Source organism: Antennarius striatus, chromosome 4, assembly GCF_040054535.1.
Source record: "Antennarius striatus isolate MH-2024 chromosome 4, ASM4005453v1, whole genome shotgun sequence".
Taxonomy (NCBI): Eukaryota; Metazoa; Chordata; class Actinopteri; order Lophiiformes; family Antennariidae; genus Antennarius; species Antennarius striatus.
Window position 1 is genome coordinate 10054722 of NC_090779.1, and position 27133 is coordinate 10081854.

The following is a 27133-nucleotide window of genomic DNA, read 5'->3' on the forward strand; positions in this document are numbered from 1 at the left end:
ACATAAAGGGATAACAAAGGGATCTTTAATCTCTAATATTAGGAACCTAAAATTGCAAAGAATATTAAAGTGAAAAATGTTAACTTTGTAAAGGAAAGGAGCGCCACAGACGAAGGAGTGGTTTCCTAACAGGGATGTATGCGTCTGTATTTGTATGCACACACCTCTGCCCTCCACTGCCTGAGACCACAGGTCTGTTATGACTCATGACCATAAGCTGTCCCTCTCCTGGGAGGCAGCTGTTCAGTAATTTGTCTGAGAGGCTATCCAACGCACCGGCCACTCACTTAATGGAATCGTTTCAGTAACACATCCAAAACATCTTTGCAAAAATGACACTGGTAATATAAAAGGGTATCTGAAATATTAAACTGTCAAATATAATGCTGACACACAGACAATGGTCCCTTAGCAAATAAATATATAATGATTACAACCCATTTCTGTTGCTAGGGCGCCAGTCTGAAAAGAGGCTGTGTTGACTGACTGTTGGAGACAATCCCACCTGGTGACAGACGCCTGTCTGTCACCAGGTGCTTCATTATCATGAAGCAGCAAAGATGCTGGCAAACCTGCATTGCCACCACACAAGACCCTAAACGCAAGTAATATGACCTTATACCAACATGTCTTCCTTTCTATGACACAACAAAATAGAACTGATAAAAGTTGACCAACATAAACACATAAAAACTGCAAGAGATATGTTCATCCACTGCCTTTTGTCACAAAACATAAGTCTAAGCAGCTTCCAACTTGATGGAAGCTTCTGACCAACAAAAAAAACTTTTTTTGTTGGTCACTAGATAGATATAGATATACTACACTGTACAGTATATAGGTACCATCAGCACTGAAGTTTGCATGACATTTTTTGTATTAAAATGTGTCTTCTTTGTAATATTTTACAAGGGGGAACACACACACACACAAACACACACACACACACACACACACACAAAGAAGAAACCCAGACGACTATTCACTGGATGTCCCGACAGCCAGAACCAGGAAAGTTTTTAGATCTCTAACAGTGTGCGGAGGGAGAGGATTGCTTCAGCTGGCAGCCTGGATATTTCATCAAGGTTCTCAATTTGTGGCCATCAGTGCAGCTTTGACTACGTGACCTCTAGCACTACTCTGTGCCTTTGGGACATCAGCTCCTATACCCTCTGTAGCCCGGTGAACCGTCTGCTGGCAGCAGTTGCCAGAAGATTCCAGTCAAGAGAAACCACCACTTTTTTGAGCTGACATGTCCAAAGGTGACCAGTAAATCAAGTCAGAGGCCATGTGTCTTGTATATTACCAGTATTATATTAAACTAAGACAGATGGTGAGCAAAGAGAAGGACTGCAATCTTAAGCTCTCCCCCACACATCGATCATACCCTGTTGATAATCATTGTATTTTCAATTTAATACGCAAGTCTTTCAGAATGAGACAAAATGTGGTTTCAGATATATGAAGGCGTATGGCATTCCCCACCCACTTCAGCTGAAAAACTACAGTGTGACCTCTGCACAGTTGAACCAACCATCTTCATTTTAATTAAAAATCTTTCACTGCAGGAAGAGTTATGGAGCCACAGTCTGGAAAATAGTTGGCAGTGGTTTGAATTAAATAGTGGACATCAAAATGAGCTTTGCCATAAATAACAAGGGGCCACATATGTCTATCTAAACAAAGTCTCCATATGTAGACCTGCTAGACACCTAGGTTATTTTTCAGAGTCAAGAAAAGAAGGTGTGAGCATCTAAACATTATGTACTAGAGACACTACAGTTGCTAAGAGCCCAATTTTATATTTTCACAGATGTGCAGCAACATAAACTTGACCTGATCAGTGTTTCCAAAAAATGATAATATGAAATGTAGAAAATGAATAAAATATCATTAATACAATGTCATCAATGCATAAGGAGTGGTGTTCATATATGAATGTTTACAGGGCTAAAATGATGAAGTGCTTCTCTCCATTTATTGGACTGTTTGAATTATGTCAAATGGATAAAAACAACAACAAAAAAACACCTGCATTTGGAAAGAAAATGATTTAGAGGAAGCAAAGGAGAATCAATTATTCCCCTCTGAAAAAAGCTTTGAATGAAGGAGCTGCTGGGGCCAAAGGTGCTGCGTATAGCACCAACAGTTGTCAGCCTCACGATGAGCGCTGCTGAAAAGCCAATCTCATATTGCAGACAGAGAGGTTACCTTGCATTAACGACCTGCCTTCCCATGGACAAAACAGCCTGGAGACAAGGGGGTGATGTCACCCCTCCGCTGAGGCGCTGAACCCTAACTGTGTACATTTCAAGGCTCATTTGTGATCTCACAAAGCCAGAAACGACTGCGGCAGGATATAAGGGGATGCATAAACAGTAATGATGACCACGTCATAAAAAAACTACCATGGTGTCTGTCTCTTTGTATTTTTTACATCACACAGGCAGCAAAAGGACTATTCATTGACAGGATGAGTGGATGTTTGCTCCTGGCATGGTGGCTGTGTGTTATACACACCACTTCCTCATCAGACAGCTCCCGTCCCTGGATGCTGCTGCTGTCCCGCACAGCCTGTTGGTGCCTCTTGGCCTTGGTGTGGCTGAACAGGTGCACCTCTGAGGTGATCTACAAACACAAACACAGTGGTCAGAGGTTGCTGCTGCAGACACATTGAAGACAGCAGCAGAAAAAAGGTCAAAGAAGACCCACGGGACGCTGTAAAAACAATACCCCACAAGGGTTTTTCAAAGGACACAACTCGCCTCTGCTGAGGCTCGGGTTAAAGTAAAGATGAGGAGAGGAAATGCATTTCAAGACATTTGTAACATTATGTGTAGACTGACAAAACAGAAAGGTAACCTTTATGGATGCATTTCATTGAATTGTCTTGATTCGAGTCTGATTGAGAAGAGTTTAGTCCAAAAAACTATCAAAAAGTTTTCTGACATTTTAATCATCTGAAGAGGACATATGCAGAGGAGACAGCAAAATCAAGTTTGAGAAATAAGGCAGGTGTGCAAGGAGGTATTTTGTGTTCTCATATCTGTAAAGACTCCATTCAAAATGGTGTGTGTTTAATGTCATTAAATTAAACGCTTGCTGCTGATCAATCCATGATCTCTGTTGTCATCTAACATTTTAACAAGATTCCCTTTTTCACCCCAACCTCTTCCTTTATCTGATGCCCATTTGAAGACTCAAGCTGTCCCACCCTTGCTCTCATCGCAGGCCCATCTGACATGAATGTGTTTGCTTGTGGATTTACTGTACGACACTTGAAAAACAAAAGTCATTCCCTATCATGAATCAATGCATGTGTAACCAATGCAGTCCTCATTTAAATGCGCCATCTTTCAAAAAGATCCACTGACTGCATCTTTATGTAGTTATACTGTAAGGAGTTGTTCCTTTCAGCAGTTGCAGCAACTTTTCCTTACATCCATGTGAACCACGTCCATTATAAAATATTAGTTCAAGGCAGAGAAAGAGAATTCAATGTATGGTTACAGTCCATTCAAAAGCAATGACAACATTTAGCATCTCATCCCACAATGGTAAACATGAAAGTCTGGCAACTCAATAAGCTTTACATGTGGCCGATATCAAATCCAAGTGTGAGCTCACGGCCCTGAACTGAACCACGTGGACAGTAAAACATCTTATGATTAGACGATGGCAAAAATGAGGACTGGAGTCAAATATTGAATTATGGCTTTTTTTGGTGTGATGGCTGTTACGTCTGTATGAAGTTGTGTGTGTGTGTGTGTGTGTGTGTGTGTGTGTGTGTGTGTGTGTGTGTTCAGAATGACGTCTTACTGAGAAAACAAAATTCAAACTGTAAAAACCAGACTTGATATGGAAGTGGTCCAAATCCAAATTGATTCCATGTGATCTGTTCTGATCAGGAAAATCTGATTTAGGCCACATGTGCCAGCTGACTAAATGAATCCTTAGATTAAAGATAGTCCATGTAACTGAAGGACATATCTGGGTATCAATAAGTCAGGAAGGTTACTTGATGGTCCTGTACATACCACAACACCGCAGAGGATGCACTGTTTCTTGCGCTCGTACGGTGTGAGTTCGGGGGCATAGTCCGTGTTAGCATGTCGCCCGCTGCTGAGCTCGGCGGCCTTCTCCTTCCTCTGCTCTATTTGTTCCATATGCCGACGGCTGCTCTCATCATGCTAAGGAAGATATCAAAAAGCAGGCGTCATAGGGGAAACTGGGAAGTCTGATAATGCATCTGACGGAGATGCAAGATTATCCAATGTAGTGTTACCTTCATCTGAATTTTCTTCTGAAGTTCCACCATGGCTCCCTGTTGAGCAGCACTAAGAGCAGCCAGACGCTCCTCTCGATCTCTAGATAGGACACAATGAAGCCGTGTGAAACGATATACAGCGGTCCCTCGCTCCAACACGGTTCACCTTTAATATTTTCTTTATTTCACAGCTTCGCAATTTTTTAGTGTCATTTTTAATGCTTTTTTTTTTTTTTTACAGTGCATGGAGTTCTGCATCCTGATTAGCACACTGTGATTGGCTGTAGACCATTGTCAACCAATCTCCTCTGTGCCGTGTCTCCTGTACATTACAGAATGCATTCAGCCTGGTAAATTTACATAAATCTTTGATCCCTGGCAGGGTGACTCTGGAGTGCTGTACTGAATGTTTGCAAGTTTTCTGCCCAACAAACCCCACAATGTCGACAAACATTCTGCACCACTGGTGTCACCCAAAAGGCAGACGAGGATGCTAAACATCGCACAAAAAGTTGGACTTCTGCACATGCTAAAGGAAAGTAGAAGTTACATGGCTGTAGAGTGCCATTACGGAATAAATGAAACTTCCATAAATGACAAAAATAACAAAGACGACTACAGCAATAAGTTTCAACAGGAATGAAGAAAGAGTTTTAACAGAAAAAAAGTATCAAGTGTGTAGTGAGGTATTTTACTGCCGTAAAACATTTAAAATAATTGTAAAAAATAAAGCTGACTACTTCGGGGGTTATTTTTATAACAAAACTCTCACGATTAACGAGGGACCACTGTAAATGCAAATACAGCTCTGTGGTTCGAAAACAAGCCTCTTGAGAACCACATGAAGAAAATCCAAGCCACCTCCATATTTACAGAACCTGCTTTTTGACAGAAAGTTAATGGAGAGAAACAGTAATCCTACTAGTCAACTTACAAATTTAAAAAAATGCTAAATAATTGGATGATACGATATTGACTTCTGTAATGTTATTTATTTTATATTTAAAAAAAAAAAAGCCATAATGAATTAAGTGAATAAGTTACTTTTTCAAATCACTGCAGCTCTGCTATTAACTTAGAGGAAGCACATTAATAGCTGTTCCTCAACATTTATAACCGATTTTGAAGAAGCTCTCCTGATATAAAAAGCCCTCAACAGGCTACATTGCTAATTCATCTTCATTCTACTAAAACAGACTGATCACCTCATGCCAGATTACTGGAGGTTTGCAGAGAAGGTCTAAAGAAAATCAGGGATAGAGGTTTTATTAGCCAAGGCCCAAGAGTATAGAATACATCACCTAGTAGGAAATCAAATGTTTAAAGAGGTTTAAAAAATAAAAAATCCCACACGTCTTCACTTTGGCGTTCACCTTACTTGTTTTCTGTTCTTGTACTAAACTAATAAAGTATATGGATATAAACATTACTACCTTTCAAGTCTAAATACCTGGCCCTTTCCCGCGCTGCATCTTCTCTGGCTTTCTCTTTTTCCTGCCTTTGCTGTTCGATACGAGCATCCTGCTCCTTCCTCCGCATCAGCAGCTCCTCCACTCGTGCCTGCCGCTCTGCCTCCAAGAGTCGCTTCCGCTCCTACAGAAGGGGTAGAAGAGTTTTAGAATTAATCGAAATACATAAATTACAAGTATAAAAATCAGGATTCTTTTTTTTATTTGCACCTGCACAGCCTCATCTCTGGCCTGCTTCTCCTCCTGTCTCCTCTGTCTGTCCTCCTGCAGCTCGTTCAATCGTTGCTCATACTCCTTTAACTTGGCCAGTGCGTCGTGCCTCTTGTTTTGAGCTTCAAGAGTGTTGATGAAGGCTATTTCATTCACCTGTAGAGACACACATACTTCTGGGTTGGGATATAAAAACACACAGGGTATATGACAGACAAAAATATATTTAAACAGAGAAAAAGTCAAACCGTCTCCAACCAGATAAGAGGATCAACATTTCTCAGCCAATCTAAGAATATCATTAAGGACCTTGGGATCTTTGTCATTGTAACTTAACACCGAAAGTGAAAATGGCAAACTTAATTCATCTAAATTTAGACAATGCATTGACTGTGAGTTATGGCTTTGCAGGGATTCCCCGTCTTTACCTTGGCTTCTTCTTCTTGGGCCTTCTTAACGATCGCCTGGAGCTGCAGCTCTCGCTTAAACTCTGCATGCAGCAGCTTTTCTTCCATCATCTTCCGACGCTGCTCCAACAACTCCTCCTTCCATTTCCTCACCTCTTTCTCCTGTGGAGTGAAAAGTGATAAGCGTGGGTGGATGAAGTAGAAGAAGAAAAAAATAATACAACGCACATTTTCCAATTCAAAGACAATGGTTGTTTTATCACTTGTGACCATCTACAGTGATTCCACATGGGATTTAATGTGAATACACACCACTTCATGTATTTGTGTGATTAATCCTGATTTATTCAATGACTCACTCATCTTCCCATGATCTGGGGAACAAAAACAAACTTCATGAAAGGCGGCTGTTGATTTTGGCCGGGGGGTTCTCATGACTGTCTGCGGCCAGCTGGTCTGAATGCGACTTGAGGGGCTTTATAATATTTAGTGATTCTATCAGGCCGTGTGCTGACACAACCTCTAATTATAAGACAGGCTGGGTTTGCTTGCAAAGACTTTCTTCAGGGTGCTTTCCATCAGGTTCGTACAGCTCACTCACTCTTTCCAAGAGCTTCTGCAGTTTGAGTGTCTTTTCCTCACGGAGTTTGGCCCTCAGCTGCTGAGCTTTAAGCTGTTTCTCTTCAAGTTTCTTCTTTGTCTCTGCGATGGGTCTGTTAAAAATATACAAACAAATCATATTTTTCTGTGCCCCCTCATCAACAATGTGCTCTGATAGGCTGTTGACCTGTTTAAATGTTCTGGGAGGTAATCTAAGATGAGAAATGTCGGAATGAGATAGCTAAGTTGAATCTTAAACATAAAGTGATGGGATTACCAATGAATAGATATGGGTGCTGTTCAGGGACACACTCAATTAGAGAGGATAGCTGTAATGTGTGGATGTTTCATATATCCCAGAAATGAATGAAGCAGCTCACTGAACACAGGCCCAACCCACAGTTAGGTAAAATGTCCTGCACCTTCGGCGTGACGGGGAGGACAACTTCTCGTGCATGTGGATCCCATGTCCAGGAGGCCGAGCAGGTTCTTCTTCTACTATGTCCCCCCACGAGTTACTCTGACGCCATGGCTCACGAGCTAAAAGAAAACCAAATAGGAAAGAGAAAACACTTGAGTTTAACGTTCACCATTATAAACAAGGAGCAGCTATCATTTTGAGTTTTGATCTCCATACCGTCATGTTCTGCCAGCATGTCGCTCCAATCCATAGTCACCCCACATCCCCCGTTGCTGATGCCATTCTGTGTGATAGATATTTTGTCACATAAGTCTTCAGAACACAATGAAGAAAAAGAAATCTAGAGCACAAGGCATCTAACATTTACAAAAGCCGTGACTGGGATTAATCTTACGGAAAAGTCGTTTTCGTTCTCAGTCTCGAGGTCGTTGTTCTCGGCCTGAATTTCTCTAGTAAGCTGCTCCTCCTCGGCGATGGCACTGGCTATGGCCTCCTCATTGGCCTTCTCCAATCGGTCAGCAAGCTCCTCTTTCTTGGCAAGGACCTCTGCCATGGACTGAGGCTGAACAGATGGCAGCAAAGATACCACTTCACACAGGCAGCATTTCACATGTCATTTTGATATGTCACAGTACAAATCAGATTTAAATAGTCGGTTAATGATGACAGATTAAAATTAGCTGCTCTAAAGTTGTAGGATTGTTTTGGCTCTTTGTCTAACTATTGCAACTTACCAGGACTCTGGTTCACTGGTTTCAGATGCAACTCTGTGAAATGTCAATTTTCACTTTACATAGCTGGTTACATCCCATCAGAGGGGTGTTTTCTAACATGTTTACTGCTTCACATATGGTCATTATGCTGGCAAGACATTCAAAAAACAAAAGAGAGAAACATGATACGTATTTCTGCATGATGGAAAAAAATTGTATGCATCCTGATTGTAAAAAAAATGGTGCAGTTTGGCCTGATTTGTAATTGGGTGCAAGATTCAAAGACTGACAGGGACACCATGATCAACCCAATCACATTATGCACCACACAATCATCACAAGAATCACAAATGAGGAAGCATTCAAGAGTCATGCATGTCACATTTACTGTGAGGATGAAAAGATGGTGGGAGGAGGCAGCTAATGGGTTTGCTAAAGCTTTTTTACTCACCAAATTCCATGATATGACAATAAAAAGAGTCTGACACATTTTACTCCTGAGTATTAAGAATTTTACATGAGGTATGCAAAAGAATGTTAATATATTCTAAATTTTGAGAGAATAATAACTGCCTAGTTAAAGTCAAAGCTCTTAAAATTATTGTTAAATACACAACCATAGTTCATGTTTTCATAAACCACCTGTCAAACTGACAGTAACTCCCACTTAAAGGTGTGGCCATCCTTGATCAACTGCACAAAGCTGCTTAATATTAGTGACAACACCTGAAGTGTGTAATATCTTTACAAAGACTGAATGCAAACTGCAAGCTTAGCTGAGGTTTTATATATTTTTTGTACCGATATTTAAAATGGCAAAAAATAAAACAATTTGAAAGGTTTGTTTTTGTCAACCGCCTGGGAGCCCAGCAATTGTTCACGGTGAATTGTGCTACATCGACACTACACAGAGCTATGAAGTCTTGCCTGCATATTTGGTCAGGAGGTTTCTTGAGATTGACTTTGTTTAGGCGGTAAAGGACCCTTGGGGATCCGTGCCCCCCACCCTTCCCTCCCCTCTGGTCCTCCATCTCTCAGCACTCACAGTAGAAAGCTCTGTGGGGTCCAGCACACTCTCCAGTTTCACCGCTGCTGTGGGAGTCTCAGCCTGTCCTGGAGCAGATGTGGCCATGCCCTGTGATGCACCCCCCTCAGCCCAACTGTCCCCCAAGGCCAACAGAGCCCTGAGTCCATCAGTATGGAGAATGTCAGGGGAGGTGGATTGAGTAGGGACTGGGCTTGATAAGGTAATCTCTGTTGGTGGGACTGTGGCTGAGGGCGGGGTAGGCTCTGGGATAAGAGCTGTTATGGGGGGAGGCACGTCTTCACAAGGTGCGTCGACACACTGCCCCGAGTCTTGCACACTCTCTGCTGGGGGCTGCACCAACAGTCACACATAAACACAAGCAAACTCAATTTAAAGACATGCATATTTTCAAGCAATTCATAAAAATCAAACCAGTCAATACTCGACACATAGCTAAGAACACAAATCATGCAGGAATGCTGGAACTAACATGCCCTAAACATCCAATTCAAAGCTGGTAGACAAGAAGTACTGATTTGGATTTTGGAACCAACCAATAGCTAGAAAACACTTTCACCAGACGTGTGTTCAGGAATCAAAAGAGTATTTCATGACAGTGAAAATTGATTTTCAGCGTGCAATCACCTTACAGTTGATATGCCTGTCTGTGCAGGATTTCTATGAATACCGCGGAGCCCAAAACAAAAACAAACGCGGCAGGTCTAGTGTTACTCTGCTCCTTGTGAATAATTGATATCCACGGACAGCTTGGATAAAAAAGATGACACAAGCTAGTGACGCTCTGTACCTCCATCTCTGGACGTCCAACCATCTCCAGGAGGTCAGGCTCAGCTAAGACTCGCTGCCTCGTGTCCGTCACGGTCCCATTCCTGTCCATGGAACGCTGAGGATGGAGTTGCTGCTCCTTCTCATGAAGTGGATGTGGCTTCTCACGCAGCACGCCATTGTGTTTTGGGGTCACATGAGCCAAGACAGGATTGGCCTTTGCAGCCCTAGTGGCAGAGCGAGGTTTTGCAGTCCGCCCTCTCTGGACAGTCTCCCAGCCTTCAGCATCTTTTTTACCTGGAGATCCCATGTGGAGCCATGTCAGTGAAAGACAAGATCTTCTAAAAGTGCAATCGAGTTCTGTGCAGGTGACAAAAATCTTACCCTGTGTTTCTCCTGGGCAGGCGGGTGGCTGACTGGAGTTAGGTACGGAGTGATTGCACTTCACTCGGTCCGCCCAGCTGAGGCCTGTGTGGCAGCGCCGGGCCGCTGCTAGTGTAGCAGGGGCACCTCTGGATAAGACGCACACATGATGCATGAACATAAACACATTCCTGGAAAGTGAAACCTTAACTCTCAGCAGGTATGATTTTAAAAACTCATGACCCATTACATCTGAGCAGTGCCTACAACCCTGACTGGGTCAGACCCTTAAGCAGCTGAAGACAGTGGCTATCTCACGTTCTCTAGCCGGAGATAGCAGAGATGGAATTGTGTGGGACAACAGGCCTCCATCAAGATCAATATCCATTTCCTGCAGCATCCGATTACAGAACAGTGCCTGTATTGAACAGATGCTTCAGCAGTCTTTAACTGACACTTTCATCTACACCTTCCACTGAGTCTGTGGCCAAAGAGTGAGAGACTCAACAAATTGAATTAAACAAATGTTTCACCATTAGCAATCAATGGCTGTATTGCTATACAACATCATATGCATTTTCTAACCCCTTCAAAAACAGGCACTGTGCATTATTTGAAATATTGATCCAGTTAATAACAGGATGCCTTATCATCATATAATTATAATCACATTAAATGTTACACTGAGGTTTCAAACTGAATCATACGTCTAATGGTACGGGGTAAAAGGGGGTTGGGTGCAGCACACAGGCCTTCAAGCCTGAGTGGAGATAATGGCAGCACGGCGCTCACCCAAAGCTGAGGCTGTGACGAGACCCTGGAGACGTAACCATCCTGTCTGCAGAAGAGCTCGGCATCACATGACGGCCCGGAGACATCTTACGCACCTCCCAGGCTAAAGATGTCGGCCTGAACATAATGAGAGTAGCAAAAATGACTTAGTATACACCATTACCTAGAGGCCAAAAATATACTTAGTGCGCTCACACTTCAACAAATCAGTTCAATGAATGATTCACTTGCAGCAATTTATTGAATAAAAGGAGCATGTAAACTTTCAGGCTTTAGTGATTAACACCAAACTTGATATGGATATAGTAGGAAGTAGCACTGGGTAATTCATTTCTCAGTCAATTTACGGTTGTAGCAGTCACCGTGTAAAAGTGAAGCCCATAAACTCATGGATTCCTTTGAATTAAAGCCAAGGCTATTGATCTATTCTGATTGCGACTAAAAGACAGACACCAGACATTGGTGCTTTGAGCTTCACCTCAGGGAACAATCTACAAGCAGGTGGTGAATGAGAGAGAAGGAGGGATGGAGAAAAGTGGTTAGCAGAAGAAACAGACTATCACCTGTTCTGTGCATCTGTTTTTTCCAACTTTTCCTGAAGCTGAATCCAGTCGATGAGAGCTTTGAAATCACGTACGTAGTTGTCCAACATCATCAATACCTCCTGCAGACACAAAAGTATGGGCATATTAAGGAACAAAGCAACACGGCAACCTCAATTTTAGTATCTAAAAAAATTGGAGCGTTATGTAAACCACAGAACAAAAGAATACATTTTATTCTAAATAATTTCGAGATCAATTTCACAAGCAAAACCAATAGTAGGCATTTCTAATGTTTGTTAAAAGAGTAAATCTGGAATTTAAGTAAATAAAAAAGGAGGTATTCAAGACGGTGAAGCCAGCAGCAGCTGGAGCCATCCCACACATGTTCTGGTACAGAGAGCATAAACTCTGAGAAAAAAAACAGAGGGGGGAAATCCATATCATCTGCACTTGAACTCCCTCACACTGTTGGTTATCCAGAGGTGGTGGCCTGCACAGAGCTTTTTCCCAAGGCTCTAATGAAACTAACACAACTGATTGATGGGGAGCGTGAAGGGAGTGGTAATTGAGAGAAAAGCTTCACAGTGCTTTTAGTTAATAGACAAGTCAGGCCAATGAAAGATGTGTCCAGCAGCAGGTCTGCTGATTAGAGTTGGTTAACAGGCAAAGACAATTTCTACAGCCTGGTGTTCATTTGGTAATGAAGACGGAGACAGAGGGAGGTTTGCTCCTCTGACAGATAAACCAACAGTTGGTGAAGGCACCATAAAGAGGCTTTCAACATGTTAACAGGCATACTTACCTAAATACAACCCTCACATAACATTTCATGAGGAATGACAAAATGTTTAACCCTCAAGAGGCATCGTCATAAAGCAGGGATGGCAGTAAAAGCCTGTGGCCCATGCAGACAAGCATGAGTTAGAAGAGTTAGAGTCAGAGTTAGCAAGACTGACCCCAAGTAAATAATTCAGTTTGCAGTGTTTCTTCTGTTAAGTGATTTGACATCAGTACAGTCTGCCTCACGTCACATTAAAAATCTATCTTTACTTCAAAAAATAAGGACCTTGATTGTTTCCAAGCAAACAGGAACACTCTGGGTTTTTCTAATGTGGACTTGGTGTTATGTCGAATAAAATAGTGATGTGAATGAAAAAGAGATGATGAGAACACGTCAAACGCGGAGGCTGAGGACTAAAGAGTGTGTGGGCATCATTAACAAGTGTAGGTGAGTCATTCTGCTGGGTGAAACATTTCCCTGTCAGTGAGGAAACACAGTGTTAGGTCTGAGTGAATCTCACACGCTGTTATACAAAACATTACTGTAATACTGCTAAAAATTCCCTTCTTGACAATAGTTATGTTTTTGTCTGTATACTATGGGTGAAAGATTGCCGGCTGTGTATGACAGCATACACATAGTGCAGACTGCCCACTGCCACACTGGGGGTTTGTGGCTGGGGGGATATCGGAGCACTCTGCTTCCCCTCCAGATGACTCCATCTATCAGTGTCCATTAAGCCCAAGATGGGTGGGATGGGGGGGATTATGAACAGCACCCAGCACTGTGACCATTAGAAAGCATTAGGGTGGGAGAGGGATACAGCGGTAAGATGGCAAAGAAACCCCCCACCCCCACATCTCCAAAATAACCTACCAGCCAGATGTCTAACATAGGCCAAGTGTCAACATGCTGATCACACCATGGGGAGCTGTGCTGGGGCACTGACAGCCAGCCAACCACACCACAGGGAACTGGGCTACGGTGCTGACCGCAGACAGTCACCAGAACCATGCTCAGCATAATGCAGCATGGCAGAAGGATCAATAAGACACAGGACCAGCAGAGTCATACCAGTATGCCCCGGAGCATCATCCCAGCCCGACTCCAAGGCTACACCCAACAAAACACTGATCAACAAAACAAAATGCTGTCAGTCAGTTTTTCATGCATGTGCACCAGAACACAGGGAAGTCTCATTTCAACAGTACGTACATAATACGTGCAATATACATGTAAAGAATTTATTCAACAATATTCTGTCCAGTCAGGCCCATGACAGAGTCCTGTGACGATTCTCTCTGACATAAAGCAGAAATCAAAAGGATGACTATTTTGTATTGATCTTAATGTCTCCCTCTAGTGGTTCTGCACTCCAACAGTCTCCATGGATACTATTGGTTTGATCAGTCCAGATTATGACCATGCTAACCCTGAAGCTTGACTTTGCGTTTCAATGAAAGACAGTTTTTCTCCACAAAGCAAACTGACCCTGCATTCTACGACACTCTGATCGGATTCACACGTGACGTAAATCTCGTCCACAGGTCGGCGCAGGTTGTCGAAGAGGAAAGCCCAGTAGCGTGCTCGTAGGTCCACCTTGCGGGGATGCCTGGCTTTGGTGGGACTCTTTTCTGGCCCCTTATCCAACAAGGCACCAGATGGGGTTTTACTCTCCACGCCAGCATTCTGTGGAGACAAAGCATGGAGCAAAATTGTGGTCACAATAAAAATTTCTTACATTGTCATGCATGTCTCCAGTTGTTTATAGAGAACAATAAACACTTTAGACATTCTATTTTGTTTTGGCTGTGAACAAAGGTGCATTATTTTCTTTATATTGCCATGCATATGTCTCTAACATGAGGAGAAAAAAAGGAAGGTTGAACCACTTGTAGCAATGTCAAGGTCATGCATTTTACATTCTTGGTCAGCAGAAAATCCTGCCACATTACAATTTCCTGTTGAAATTTTACCCATCATTCTGTAAATTTTACAGCCTTGCGCAGAAATATCTGAAGCACACAAGATTGTAAAAGGCAAGCAAAGAAAACTCATTTAAATGTTATTTCCAAGTGCATCAATGGTTTCGTACAATAATAGCCCTTTCACTAATGTTGCTACCTGAAATGATGAGGCAAGGTTACAAAAAAAAAGCTGAATTAGAGAGAAGGTGTCTGTAGATGAAAGTAGATTAACAGGACTCAAGCCAAGCTTCAGATTCGGATTTTTAAGAGAGACTCCAGATAATAGTCCCTTTTCACACTGCAACTGCAAACTAAGGCTCCTCTTCTTTTAATAACAGCTTTTCTAAAATCCACTGGCAGATGCAAAATCAGGAAGCTTTGTGATCTAAGATGCATCTCTAATGTGAGGCAAAAGAAACGCCTGACTTGTCTTGGTGAACAGCGCCCTCTAGTGAGGGGAGATCCAACACCGACCTGTTTCTTACTCCTTGGCTGACTGGAACTGACCCTTTGGGCCCTGGAGCCGCTGCTGGACTGGAGTTTTGACTTTGCTGTGTGAAGAAGAAATTTTTTTTAACCTCTTTATCATTGACAATCAAAATGAAGACGACAAATAAAATGTGGGAGAATCGGGTATTGAAAATGAATGAACGAGTGAATTACTAAATCCAAATGCCTTGAATGTACAAGAAATGGGGAGGAAAAACCATCATCAACTATTAATCTGCAAAAGGTACATGTAAACAAAAGAAATTATAAGACTTTAAACCAGAATAAAGCAGCTTGAAGATCTCTGGTACTCATGGAATAAACATGACAGCAGCCAATAAACCCTGGATTAAACAGATAAACCGCCACAAGGATGTAAGAGGGAAAAAGATTTAGAGGTTGTGGTGGAGGTTTCTGAGTGGGCTGATCTAAAAGAAGATTTCTTTCATCTAAATCCAAAATAATATGATGGGATCACTGAAAAAGAAACTACAACAAGATGATGGGCTAAAGGTCAACATCTGACCAGAATTACTGTATTTCCTGAATTAAATCATAAGCAATGGACAAATATTTCAAAGTCTATTACATAATACTGCACAAATCAAGCACTGAAACAGTGTGGTAGTGACGTCTGTCTAAAATACCTGATGATCTACCCAATAGAAGGCCGGGTCTCGACTTAAACATCAGCCCACAGAAGAGATTCTTTGCAATCCACCATCATATATCAGTCTAATCATGAGAAGAAATATCACTGTGTTCCAGTTAAAGCTGTTACCATCATGAAATTTTGGCTGACAATTAATAACTGTGACCATCCTTCTGTTCATTGTATCCAACCATTTCTGTAGATGAGTAATTACAGTTTAACTACCCTACTTTATGAGGAGGAAAAAAAGTGTCATGTTTACATTAAGATTTAACAAAAAGCTCAACAACAGCTGAAGAATGGACCATCCAAATACATCACACTAGGTTTTGGTGGGTGAGTAAGATTTACTGGATCTGAGGTTTTGTCTCCTATCATTTCCTCTTCAAAAAAATATCACATCCTCTGAGAAAACAGCAATTTTTTTAAACCTTGTTAATATGGCAACCATTTGAAAACTGTCACACAGCAGAATAATAGAACATTGGCAGCAGGCAGCTTTCTACCTTCCTCCTCCTTGCTCTCTAGGGGTACGCTCCAGGCAATCAGATTCCGAGCAGCACGGCCCTCTTCAGCGACGATCTTCCTCACCTTATCATGGCTGTTGGAGCGCTGGAAAGATGCCTGTGGGAGAAACGTCTTGTCATTTATATAGAAAATAACATGATTCTGCACAGTGGAACACCATATACTGTACCGTATGAAACAAATGAAATAAGGATACTTCCATTTTAAATTATTGCTCAATGCTGCCAAAGAACACACAAGGTGTCGTGACACTGAAATATTAGAGAAACAATGGACACAAAGCTAGAAGGCATCTCCAATGAGTCCATTATTTTTAAGGGATTTTTGTTCCAAATATATGTAACAACAAATACCACTGAAAACATGCTACCAGCTGGGCATAGGGCACATACCTTCACCAAGGCTAAGCAGTCCATTTTATTAAGTCAGATCCTAATCTAAACTCAAATAAAACATATACGCCATTATGTTTGTCTGAAGTAACTGAAAAATTACCAATAAAAATGGATCCAATCTGAAACTATTGTAAAGTCCCATTTAGTGTATACCCACTTTATCCTCTCCTACTCTACAAAGCCTTTCAGACTCTGCATTTTGAGTATTAAAGGTAACCAAAATGTTGCAGATAAAAAAAGCAAAGTTATGATAGTATGATAAAAATGTATCATGCAGTGGCTTTTTCCATAGAGGTTTAGCTACAGGTGACGCACAGTAGTACAGCGTACAAGGAGATAAATCATTATAGAGGGAATAAGATTATAGTAATTTCTTTTTCAATGTATGTGAAACTAATTCAGCTGAGACATTCATTCAACAAAAGAGTCAACACATAACAGCTTCACATTTTTCTGCATGCTCCTGGAAAGTCTCAATACTGCAAGCATTATATTTATAGAATAAATCTATTGGTATAAACTCTGAAAAGACACAGCTCAAGGCAGCAGCTGTAAACCCGCTTTGTGTCCTGCATTCATCATGGGTGACCGCCACATCAAGTGTGCATCACTGAACTTGACTGCAAAATCGGGTGTAGCAGATACTGTGAGCCACAATTAATTTGGTGAGGGTTCATTTAGGAAGCTCTAACAGAATGCAAACGTCCAACAACATAGTTATTATTGAAACCTTTACGATGATATATAAACTACAACAACAGTTTAGGCTGCATCAAAACAAAACCTTAACAATTGCCATAATGATATAAAATTATCATTATAGAGGTCATCAATGGTTGCATCATTGCACCCAGGGTAATATGGTGACGTTACTCATATCTGCCTCATGCCAACTTAGTAAATGCAGCCTTGTTCATTGACTCCCAGCATTTACAATCTTTGAACTAAACTCTGTCCAATCGCCAAAATTAATCTTATTCCACTGAACACTTGATCATCACGTGACCCCCTCTCACTTGCTTTACGGTTTATTTTGTTTCTATACACACATAATTAAATATTCTCACTCCTGGGAATCTGTCAACAACACCAGTGTTGACACAAGTTCATTCTGGATCTTTCACTCACTGTATTCACCTCCCTGCACAGAATCCTATTCCATGTCTATAGCTGCTGCTCATAAATTATTCAATGTAATGTTTGAGACTAAAATCCTGAGAAAATTCACGTTTTGATGAGAACTAAGAGGAGATTTTACAATTAAAATAGGCCACTACCCCATTATCCAACACCAAACACAAAAAGCAACACTCTTAATGGGAAATGAGTCATGGAATAAACTGTTCTATTTTTCTTTTGGTGGCAGTCTCACACTAACGACATTGTTCAGACCACAAAATAAGAGACAGTGAACTCACTCCTTTTCTTACAATCAAAAACTGATTGACATAGTTTATGTATTGTCAAAGAACAAGCAGTAATAATCCAGTTTTAAGTAAACTCATCATGTACTAATATTTTCAGACAAACACTCAAGGGCAGAAGGACAATCTGAATAGATTTCATTGGGATGTTCATATGCAGAAACAGCATGCTTGTACTGCTCTGTTATTGTTTTATGTCTCTAAGGGAGATACCCAGCTGACCTACTTTGGGTGAGCAAAATTCTTTACATGTTGAGTAGCCTGGGCTTCATTCAGCCAAGAGGAACAAGACCACAAAAAGGTAAAAGAACACTTTAAGCCAAAGGCGCTGCTGAAATGTTTAATAACTGAAAGGTTATTTAACACTGCAGGTGTTGCATTTGTTTCATTCAACAACAATGCAACACCTGCGGTCTAAAGAATCTACATATGTATTCAGTTTATGTGTTTTGAGGACATAAGTAGACAAATACAGGGAGAATGTCTTCTCTATTCACAATTGACAGCCGACTGCGCTGCAGACTGAGGCAAAGAAGGCTTACAGCAGTATGTCCCTTGTTCCAAATAATCATCAGAAAACAAGTCATGTTCTAGGCTCCAAAATTAAGACGTGAACTGTGAATCATAACTTCTGTTGTCTGGACAGGCAATGTCTTCCCATGCAGCAAAGACAGCGTTTACTTTCTAGGCTGTGCTGAGTAAGGGGCAGGTGTAAGGTTTCCCTTTTGGTAAGGTCTGTAATCAGATGTAAGCAACAACACAGTGGACATTAGGAGAGACACAGACAAAATAAAGGTTAGAGTACATACAGAATAGAAGTACAGATTGAAAGCAGGTTCCTCGTCCTTATCCATCCCTGACATACTTTTGTAGCCCACTTCAGGCAAACTGTCCGTCCTCACCAGCACTGCCATTTGTGCAAGGTGACATAGTCGTCTGACGGCAAGACCAAAATAGACCCATACTGTGTAGTCCACACTGCTATAGCAACTTGGCCATCTGCGTCAACTCCTCTCCCAGTAGCAATAGAGAAAGACAAGTGTTCCAGCCATGCCGGTCCAGCCTTTCAATTGGACAACTCTGACTGGAATCTAGCCTGAGCCTTCAATGCTTTGCGGTGTTAGCAGTCACTTCTCACGCTCAACTCAGCGAATGCTGCTGCTTGTCTGCCTGCCACTTTTCCCTGCTTTCCACTGCATGCAGTTTCCTATATTTACAGCTTGCCTCCTCTGCATCAGAACCCCCACTCTCTATTTCTCATCTCTCACTCTTCCACTGTGCAGTCATGTGAACACAGCCAGCACTCTGCTCCCCCCAATCCTGTGCTGTCAGTGTTGAGAGTCTAGCTGCAGGCTCTGAAGCAGTGTGTACTCATGCAAGCCCTGCTGTACATCAGCCACACATGGTGATGCTCAGGATCCAGTTGGACTCCAGTGAGTCACACATCTGCTGGAGGACAAATCAAGCAAATGCCCACAAATGCAAAGAACAACCTTGAACAAATTTTGGAGGCCAAACAATATAGTAAAGATACTCTGATACCAGTGTTAACTCTCGAGTTACCCTGTCATATCTTCAACTAGGATGATCTGCTCACTTTTTTGCAGTTAGTCAATTGCATTGACAAAATGCATGCAGTAAAACTAAAATTAAAAGTAAGTTCTGTGTAGTAACATACTAAATGTAAGTAAGAACAAGATGCAAAACAAGCAAGGATGATTCAGTCACTTAATTTTCCTTTCTGACTTTTAGTTGATGAGTTTCACCGTTGATGCCAGCTCTGGCTGTATCTCACACTTCAACAAGACAGACAGGTAAAATTGGTTTCACTGACAACAGTAAACTAAGTGATGAAAATGAGCTCAAATTTAAATTAAAATCAATATAAGTAACATACTGTATACACTACTGTACTGTATAATAAATGTTGAATGCTTACAAAAACCAATGCAGTCAGAGACTGCAAAATTCCGTGACACCCCTTTCAAAATTTTTCCCTGACCTACTTGCATAGGTCAAAGATCAAAGCTAGTGCTATGACCTACTTTCATAGATCAAAGCACTAGCTTTGAACTACGGTCTTGCTCACACTGGCCTTCTCCCTTGTTTTTCTATCTTCCTGAGAGTACAAAAGTTAAAATTTGACTTTGACCTTGTTTTCTCAAGGTTAAGGTCATCATGTCATTTTCATCCCCTTTGCTGCCTGAGTAATGTGCTTTTTGTTTCATCTTACTTTTTGGAGCTCTTGCAAAGATATTTGGTGGACATATGGACAAACACATAAACGCTGACAATTACAATACATCATCACTTTGAAGCGAGATGTAAATGTAAACACTAAGACAGAATGGTAAACACAGGCAGAGAACAGTCTACAGACAACCCTTTCAGAATTGACATATATAAATAATAATTCAAGTGAGATGTTGCATTATTGCAGCACACTAACACCAGCCACTTCGTTAGGTACACCTTGCTACTAACTGGTTGGACCCACTTTTGTCATCATAACTGTATTCATCCTTCATGGCATAGATTCAACAGGGCACTGGAAACCTGGGCTTTGAACCACAATTTTTTGTCAAGTGGTTCGTTCCTAAAATCAGAAACACAAATCTGTTTCTGTTATGTTACACAGTTGCCTTTCTATTAGACGTTCCTGAACCAGTTAGGAGAAAAATATGTAGTTCTGGAACCGGTAAATAATGTTCCTTGTAAATATAAAAAAGGTCGTAGCTTTAGGACTTTTAAATTGGCAGTGGAGGCAATTAGTTTACACACTGTAGATTTGTCCCTACAGTAAACAGGAAACAGAACTGATTCCAGCTACGATGCAACAAATTTTGCGTATGTCAGAGCTCACCAGGAAGCAAACACATGAATCTCTGAATGAACAAATTAATGAATGAATGCTTTGTTATTTTGTACATGTGGTAAAACAGCAAAATAGACTGAACAGGAAAACAATCAAGACCATTGAAAGAAGACAAAACAACAATAACAATAGTCTGAATGAAGCATCTTGCTATCGGTCAAGAACAGAAAGAGAACGAAGGAGATTAATTCCTACAAAACGTTGGCAGTTTGGGGAACTGGCAGTCAATGAGTTAATGTCTAAATCAAACATTTTTTAGGATTGACAGACTACAGTGTTTGCCTATTATGAATATAATCAAGATTTCCTTGACTGTTGGTGATATACCTCAACTTCTCTCCACTCTCATCAAGCATCGAGTGAACGACACTTGGTGAAACATGAGGTCAGACATTTTTCGCGAGAACAAAAAAACCAAACAAAATTAACCAGTAACAATTACGGTATTTTGAATATCCGATTCCATTCCAGGACATTAAAAAATATAAATTTTTGGGGGTTTTTTCGTTCCTGGCAAAATGCCAGGAACCGGTTCAAAGCCCTGCTGGAAGCATTTCTTACAGAGTTTTCGTCCATATTGACATGATAGTAGCATCACGCAGTTGCTGCAGATTTGTCAGCTGCACATGTATGATGCAAATCACCCATTCCACCATGTCCCAAAGGTGCTCTATTGGATTGAGATGTGGTGACTGTGGAACACATTTGCATTCAGTGAGCTCATTGTCATGTTAAAGTTAACAGTCAGATGATAGGAGCTTTATGGCATGGTGCGTTATCCTGCTGGACCAGTGCATTGATCAGATGATGGGATGGACACGGTCAGCAACAATACTCAGGCTGGCTGTGGCATTGCGACGATGCTAAATTGGTACTAAGGGGCCCAAAGTGTGCCAAGAAAATATCCCCCACACTATTACACCACCACCAACCTGAGCCATTGATCCACGGCAGGGTGGATCTATGCTTTCATGTTATTAATGGCAAATTCTCACTGTACCATATCGGAGCAGAAATCAAGACTCATCACATCGGGCAACTTTTTCCAATTTTCTGTTGTCCAATTTTTTTCAGCCTGTACAAATTGTAGCCTCAGTCTCCTGTTCTTGTGATCTTGTGACCTCTAGGTCCAACATGTTGTGCATTCACAGATGCTATTCTTCATACCTCAGTTGTACCAAATGGTCATTTAGAGTTACTGTTGCCTTTCTACTAGCTCAAACAAGTCTGGTCATTAACCGCTGACCTCTGGCATCAACAAGGCATTTCAGCCCATATAACTGCCGCTTACTGGATATTTTCTCTTTTTTGGACCATTCTCTATAAACCCAAGAGATAGTTGTGCGTGAAAATCCAAGATCAGCAGTTTCTGAAATACTCAAACCAGCACGTCTGGCACCAACAACCATGCCACGTTTAGTCACTTAAATCAACTTTTTTCTGAAGCCCGGTTTGAATTGCAGCAGATCATCTTGACCATATCTGCATGCCTAAATGCATTGAGTTGCGGCCATGTGATTGGCTGATTAGAAATTTGCATTAACCAGTACTGTACTTGGAAAGGTGTGAATATAAAGTGCTGTTGAGAGTAGTTACAGCTTTATTACATTTTTTATTAATGCAGAGAATCCTGGACCACAGGAAACCTCATATTATTAAAAAGATTTGATATACATCAAACTAAACTATCAAATTCAAAGCAAGCCACACTAAATAAATATATAGATATTTGCATTGCAAAATTTGACTGCAAATACATTTAGTCTCGTCTCTTTCTGAAAACATTTTAGTGAAACAACAGCTGTTGATTGAATCAATCATGCAGATTCCTTTGACAATGTGGTGGACTAAAAACAACGACCATAAAAAAGCTACAGAACAACAGAAAAGGCCTGTCCTTATTATGGTAGCATATCGAGGACCAGCAGCCCCATCAGGGCCTCACCATTCAGCTGAACAATCAAGAACTATTTTTTGACAACTATAAAAAAATATTTTTTTAATCAAAAATCTATGTAAATTAATCAAGAATTTGTTTTACAGCTTCCAAAATTGTATTATTAATTTCTTCAAATCAAATGATTTTATAATTATTTTTACTTAACAATCAATCTCTCAAATAAAGAAAAGTCCATCAATTCTCACTACATGTGTTCTCTCCTCTGCTTCGTCATGTCGTCTGTTGAAAGCTGATCTTCTCTCTTTCTCTAGTCTAGTCTGTCTTCATGTGCCCTCCTCATCTTGCCTCAGGCAAAAGATGTAACACTAAAGTTCAAATTTAAAAAGCAGAAACGATAAAAGCCTGCTCTACATTTTCATTATTAAAATAAATGTTAAATTCTGAATTTCAAGTGCAGCCTTTGTATTTTTTTTTTTATTAAAGGAGGTGACAGAGCAGGACAAAACACTGAACAGTAAAATAAAAGGATGGAGCTATTACTACTGGATTTTTTTTTTTTGCTATGTTTACATGCCTTTTTATTTATAGTAACTAAATAAACCTCCGGATGAACTGAACATGTTGTTATATTGTTATATTGTTGTACTTGAAGTCACCCTTGTCCCCTGTCCATATAACATAAATTCTAAATTAAAGATTTTTTTAAAAAAATCTTTAAAACAACAGGAGTATCCGTTCACTTTGTTAACTTTGACTCGTAATTATTATAATTGACCTTTTGGTTACAAAGTTCATCCGGATGCAGACGTCTGAACAGCAGCGCAAGGTTGCTAATGTTAGCTAGGTAGCACCACATCTCTCTAACATTTTTAAAAGCAGTTTTCTACCAGACAAGTTCTATCTTAATATGTTCTATTAATTTGTGTACTTATATTTGAGAGCATCCACCTTGACCGGTAAGTACATTACGGTGTTCAATCCTGGGCTTTTTTTGTGCAAAAGTAAAAGTCACTGGTGCGCATTGAATCCACATGATGGATCCCGTTGTACCCGGGAAAGGTAAGCTGCATTTATGGCTGCATTTGAACGAGTCCGCGAATCCAGACAGGCCTAGTCGCTGTGATTATTATGTACCTTCAAGGTGCTTTTGGGTGAATTCTCGTTTTTGCCTCCATGCGAGGAGCCTGGGCTATTGCTACCAGACCTTTCCCTGCCGTCTCCACCTTGGCAAACTCTTGGACCAAGACGATACTGCCCAGCTCCACGCCGTCGTCCATCATGACGGTTGTCTTTGGACATCGATCCTCTTTCTATTGAATTGTCTGTCGTGTAGAAATAAATATTTACAAACACTGCTGTCTTGTCAGAGTTGCAGGAAAAACATGACTGCTAAATACAATACAGTAAGACCAACCTAACACAGGAAGTCCGTTTAGATTTTTTTGGACTACCCAATTGGGTGAGAGTATTACGATAACGACTTGCACAATAGCCAATCACCAACGGGATAAACTGTTCCAGAGGGTGGGGCGTGTTTTTCTTGGTCGGGACTTCAAGCTGTCTACCATAGCAACCATGACGAGCGAGCTGAAAGTTCGGTTGTTTTCCGTGTGTGTCAACGGCCTTTCAGACATAGGAAGACCAAACGAATTGTGAAACAAAGAACAAAATAAAATTCCAGAAACCTGATTTTACACTATTAATTCTTCGCATACATTTTAGCTCTTCATTCATTAATGTTGATTAGGAAGACGTCGCTGATGGTAATGCGCGTCTTTTTGGAAAATCTTATCAATTGGACTAGCATGATAACATTTTTAAATTATATTATGCATAGTGTAAAAATATCAAAGGTAAATACTGAACACTAGCTCTTGGCTGACTAAGCATAATTAAATTTTAAGTTGTAGGTCACATCATTATAATGAGCTACTTATTTTGAAATCGGAACCGGAAGTAGCAGTACACTAGCCTGTAAATGACGTCACCAACATCAACAGCAGTAAGAATTTTCCGCTGTAACATTTTATTCTTGCATCATAATCATTACGCATTATATTGCATAAGTATATAACGTAGCATAAGCAGTCAGCTGCGCTACTTTGTTACTTGGTTTTTGCGTTTGGTTTAGTCAAACTGTTGCTGTTTGCTTTGGCTGTAGACGTTTCCCAAGCACGTAAGTCATGTCGGTCATTCTCGGTCTCTTATAGATCGCTTATAAACATGAATAACCTACAGCTAGACGACGAGTATGTCTATTCGGTATTTTGCTTTGCCGAGCTCCTCTCTCACTCTCTCAGACTTACTGATAGTTCTGAGGGTCATGAAAAAACGATCCAGGCACATTTAGTTCATTTTGAAGTTCATCCAGTCGACCACAGGTCATGTACAGGTGCAGGATGGCAACACTTTTTTTAAATTAAAATTTGACTAATTTATAATCCCCGAAGAGAAATTAAGAATCCTCTCTACACACAGGTCAGTAGGTACATGCATATATAGTGTGTACGGCCCGTAACACACACACACACACACACACACACACACGCACACAACCATTGTAAATCTTTGCTCATTCTGAGTTTTATTTTATGCCAACATGTCAAAAAATTTCAGACAAGTCCAGCAAAAGTCTTTGGAACAATGTTCTGTTGTGATGAAAGTTGACTGACTGCATCATTCCACAGGTGAAGACATTAACAGGTGACAGTATCATGATTGCTCACGAAAGGGTCAGTCCTCAAATGATTTGGTCATTCTAAAGCAAAAGTAGGCGTGAAATGTCTTTGTAACATGTGGTTGATTGTGTATTAATATTGGTCATACCCTTTTATTGATATTGTTACTTGACAGATGAAACCCTCTGTATTGTTGGTATTACTGGTGCTACAGTTTGGATGTGGACGTAGCTCTGATAGACTTCATGACGATCGACATATGGGCCATCATCACAACCCTGAACATGATATGAACGTCCTCCTTAGAGATGAGGTCTCTACATATTCTTTACTAACTTTATGACATCCTTCTGCTCAGTTTCTATTTATGACTCACAACCTGCGCAATTCTTTTTTATTCACTTACAGGAGACAGAGGAGATAAAGAAACTAAGTCTGGGGGAACAGAAGAATAAAATAATAGAAATTGTGAAAAGAATTGATACAAATGGTGACAAGCTGCTCAGTACAGGTACATATATACTTCTCTTAGGATCTGAAAATAATATATAGATTAACGAACGTGATGGAAGTGTCCTTATTCCGTTTGATGTGTGTTATTCACAGAGGAGATGACAATATGGATTCAGCATGTTTACAGAACATATGCCCTGGATGATGCAAAGGAGAGGTTTCCTGAGTTTGATACTGACAGAGATGGTGTGGTAGCCTGGGAGGAATACAACATGGTTGCTCATGGCCAGCTCATTGGTTTTGATGACATGACTGTTCTAGAGGATCCAGAGCAGGTGTCTCTCAGACATGTAGGTGTACTTTTCATTTTCTTGTCTGTAAGCAGATTTTATGGAACTTTTTTAAAATCTGTAATACTTGCGCATATACTGTTCTCATATTCCAAAAAGCTCTACCTGAAGGAGAGGAGACGCTTTGACTTTGCTGATGTCGATGGTACATCAGGGCTCAATGTGACGGAGTTTCTTGCCTTTACACACCCATCTGAAGTGGATCACATGGCTGTAAGACACATTCAGCCCTACACCTGTAAAACATGACATGATAATGCATCCTTTTGATCGTCATTCTTACGCCCTTCTTTGTGTTGTTAAGAATTGCTTATTTGCTATTTTTAAACAGGATTTTGCCATCGAAGATGTTTTGGGTGAATATGACACAGACAAAGATGGATTCATCAGTTTAAGTGAATTCATCGGAGACGTCCGTGGCGATGGTAAGACCACAGTGATAATGATCTGTTATGATTAGCCTCTCTTTTTATGCTGTACCTAATGGTCATAACTTAAATGGAACACTTCATTTTGTCATCAGAGGACTCCCCTTCTCAGTGGGAGATAGAGGAGACGGTGCGATTTAAAGATCTTTACGATCAGGATAAAGATGGCAGGTTGAATCGAGAGGAGCAGCTCCGCTGGGTTGCACCTAACAGCTACGGTTCAGCAAGAGAAGAGGTAAGACCTGACTTTCCCATGGTGCACATTGATTATGTGGAGATGTTGAATAATAATAGGATTATGTATAATTTCACACCATGTTTTCCAAATTAGTATAGTCTTTGATTTCTTCTCTTATATTGTCATTTGTCATCAACAGGCGCTTCACCTCCTTAAGGAAATGGACCAAGATGGTGATGGGCAAATCTCAGAGGCCGAAGTTCTGAAAAATCAAGAAACATTTATGAACAGTGAAGTGACAGACTATGGCAGACAGCTGCATATATCACACGATGAATTATAGCCGTGCTGCGTTTTTTTTGTGCCTTGAAGAGTTTTACTTTTTGTTCCTATAAAAGGATAAAACAGTTCATTTTCTGGGTTGTGATCATTTTG

General features: G+C 40.7%; 2 protein-coding genes across 12 annotated transcripts in view; one reads left to right on the top strand and one right to left on the bottom strand.

Annotated features, from left to right (window-relative positions):
- scaper (S-phase cyclin A-associated protein in the ER) overlaps positions 1-24548 on the bottom strand; it is a 62983-nt gene extending 38435 nt beyond the window's left edge. Inside the window, exons 1-19 of one of the 3 annotated variants that reach the window (XM_068313925.1) lie at positions 23746-24548; positions 15996-16113; positions 14823-14899; positions 13873-14070; positions 11619-11719; positions 11056-11172; positions 10285-10412; positions 9923-10197; positions 9133-9465; positions 7769-7936; positions 7591-7657; positions 7376-7493; positions 6955-7066; positions 6375-6515; positions 5947-6102; positions 5718-5860; positions 4286-4367; positions 4038-4190; positions 2521-2628 (exon numbers count right to left, since the gene is read on the bottom strand). In XM_068313925.1, the coding sequence (XP_068170026.1) occupies positions 2521-2628; positions 4038-4190; positions 4286-4367; positions 5718-5860; positions 5947-6102; positions 6375-6515; positions 6955-7066; positions 7376-7493; positions 7591-7657; positions 7769-7936; positions 9133-9465; positions 9923-10197; positions 10285-10412; positions 11056-11172; positions 11619-11719; positions 13873-14070; positions 14823-14899; positions 15996-16113; positions 23746-23910 (2760 nt within the window). In that variant the 5' untranslated portion in view covers positions 23911-24548. Of the gene's footprint in view, positions 1-2520; positions 2629-4037; positions 4191-4285; positions 4368-5717; positions 5861-5946; positions 6103-6374; positions 6516-6954; positions 7067-7375; positions 7494-7590; positions 7658-7768; positions 7937-9132; positions 9466-9922; positions 10198-10284; positions 10413-11055; positions 11173-11618; positions 11720-13872; positions 14071-14822; positions 14900-15995; positions 16114-18645; positions 18725-23745 lie in introns of those variants that run through there. The other 2 variants (XM_068313926.1, XM_068313927.1) reach the window with 2 other exon arrangements.
- A 20-nt stretch (positions 24549-24568) lies between these two features.
- rcn2 (reticulocalbin 2) lies at positions 24569-27108 on the top strand. Of its 9 annotated transcripts, none has more exons than XM_068313931.1 (9): positions 24575-24613; positions 25299-25343; positions 25465-25602; positions 25698-25800; positions 25896-26092; positions 26192-26305; positions 26424-26517; positions 26616-26755; positions 26898-27108. In XM_068313931.1, the coding sequence occupies exons 1-9, from the start codon at positions 24590-24592 to the stop codon at positions 27039-27041; spliced, it is 999 nt and encodes a 332-aa protein (XP_068170032.1). In that variant the 5' UTR covers positions 24575-24589; the 3' UTR covers positions 27042-27108. The 9 variants fall into 9 exon arrangements, with proteins under 9 accessions (XP_068170034.1, XP_068170032.1, XP_068170033.1 ...); XM_068313932.1 differs by having other exon boundaries at positions 25504-25602; XM_068313934.1 differs by lacking the exon at positions 24575-24613 and adding an exon at positions 24620-24787.
- Positions 27109-27133: the final 25 nt, after the last annotated feature.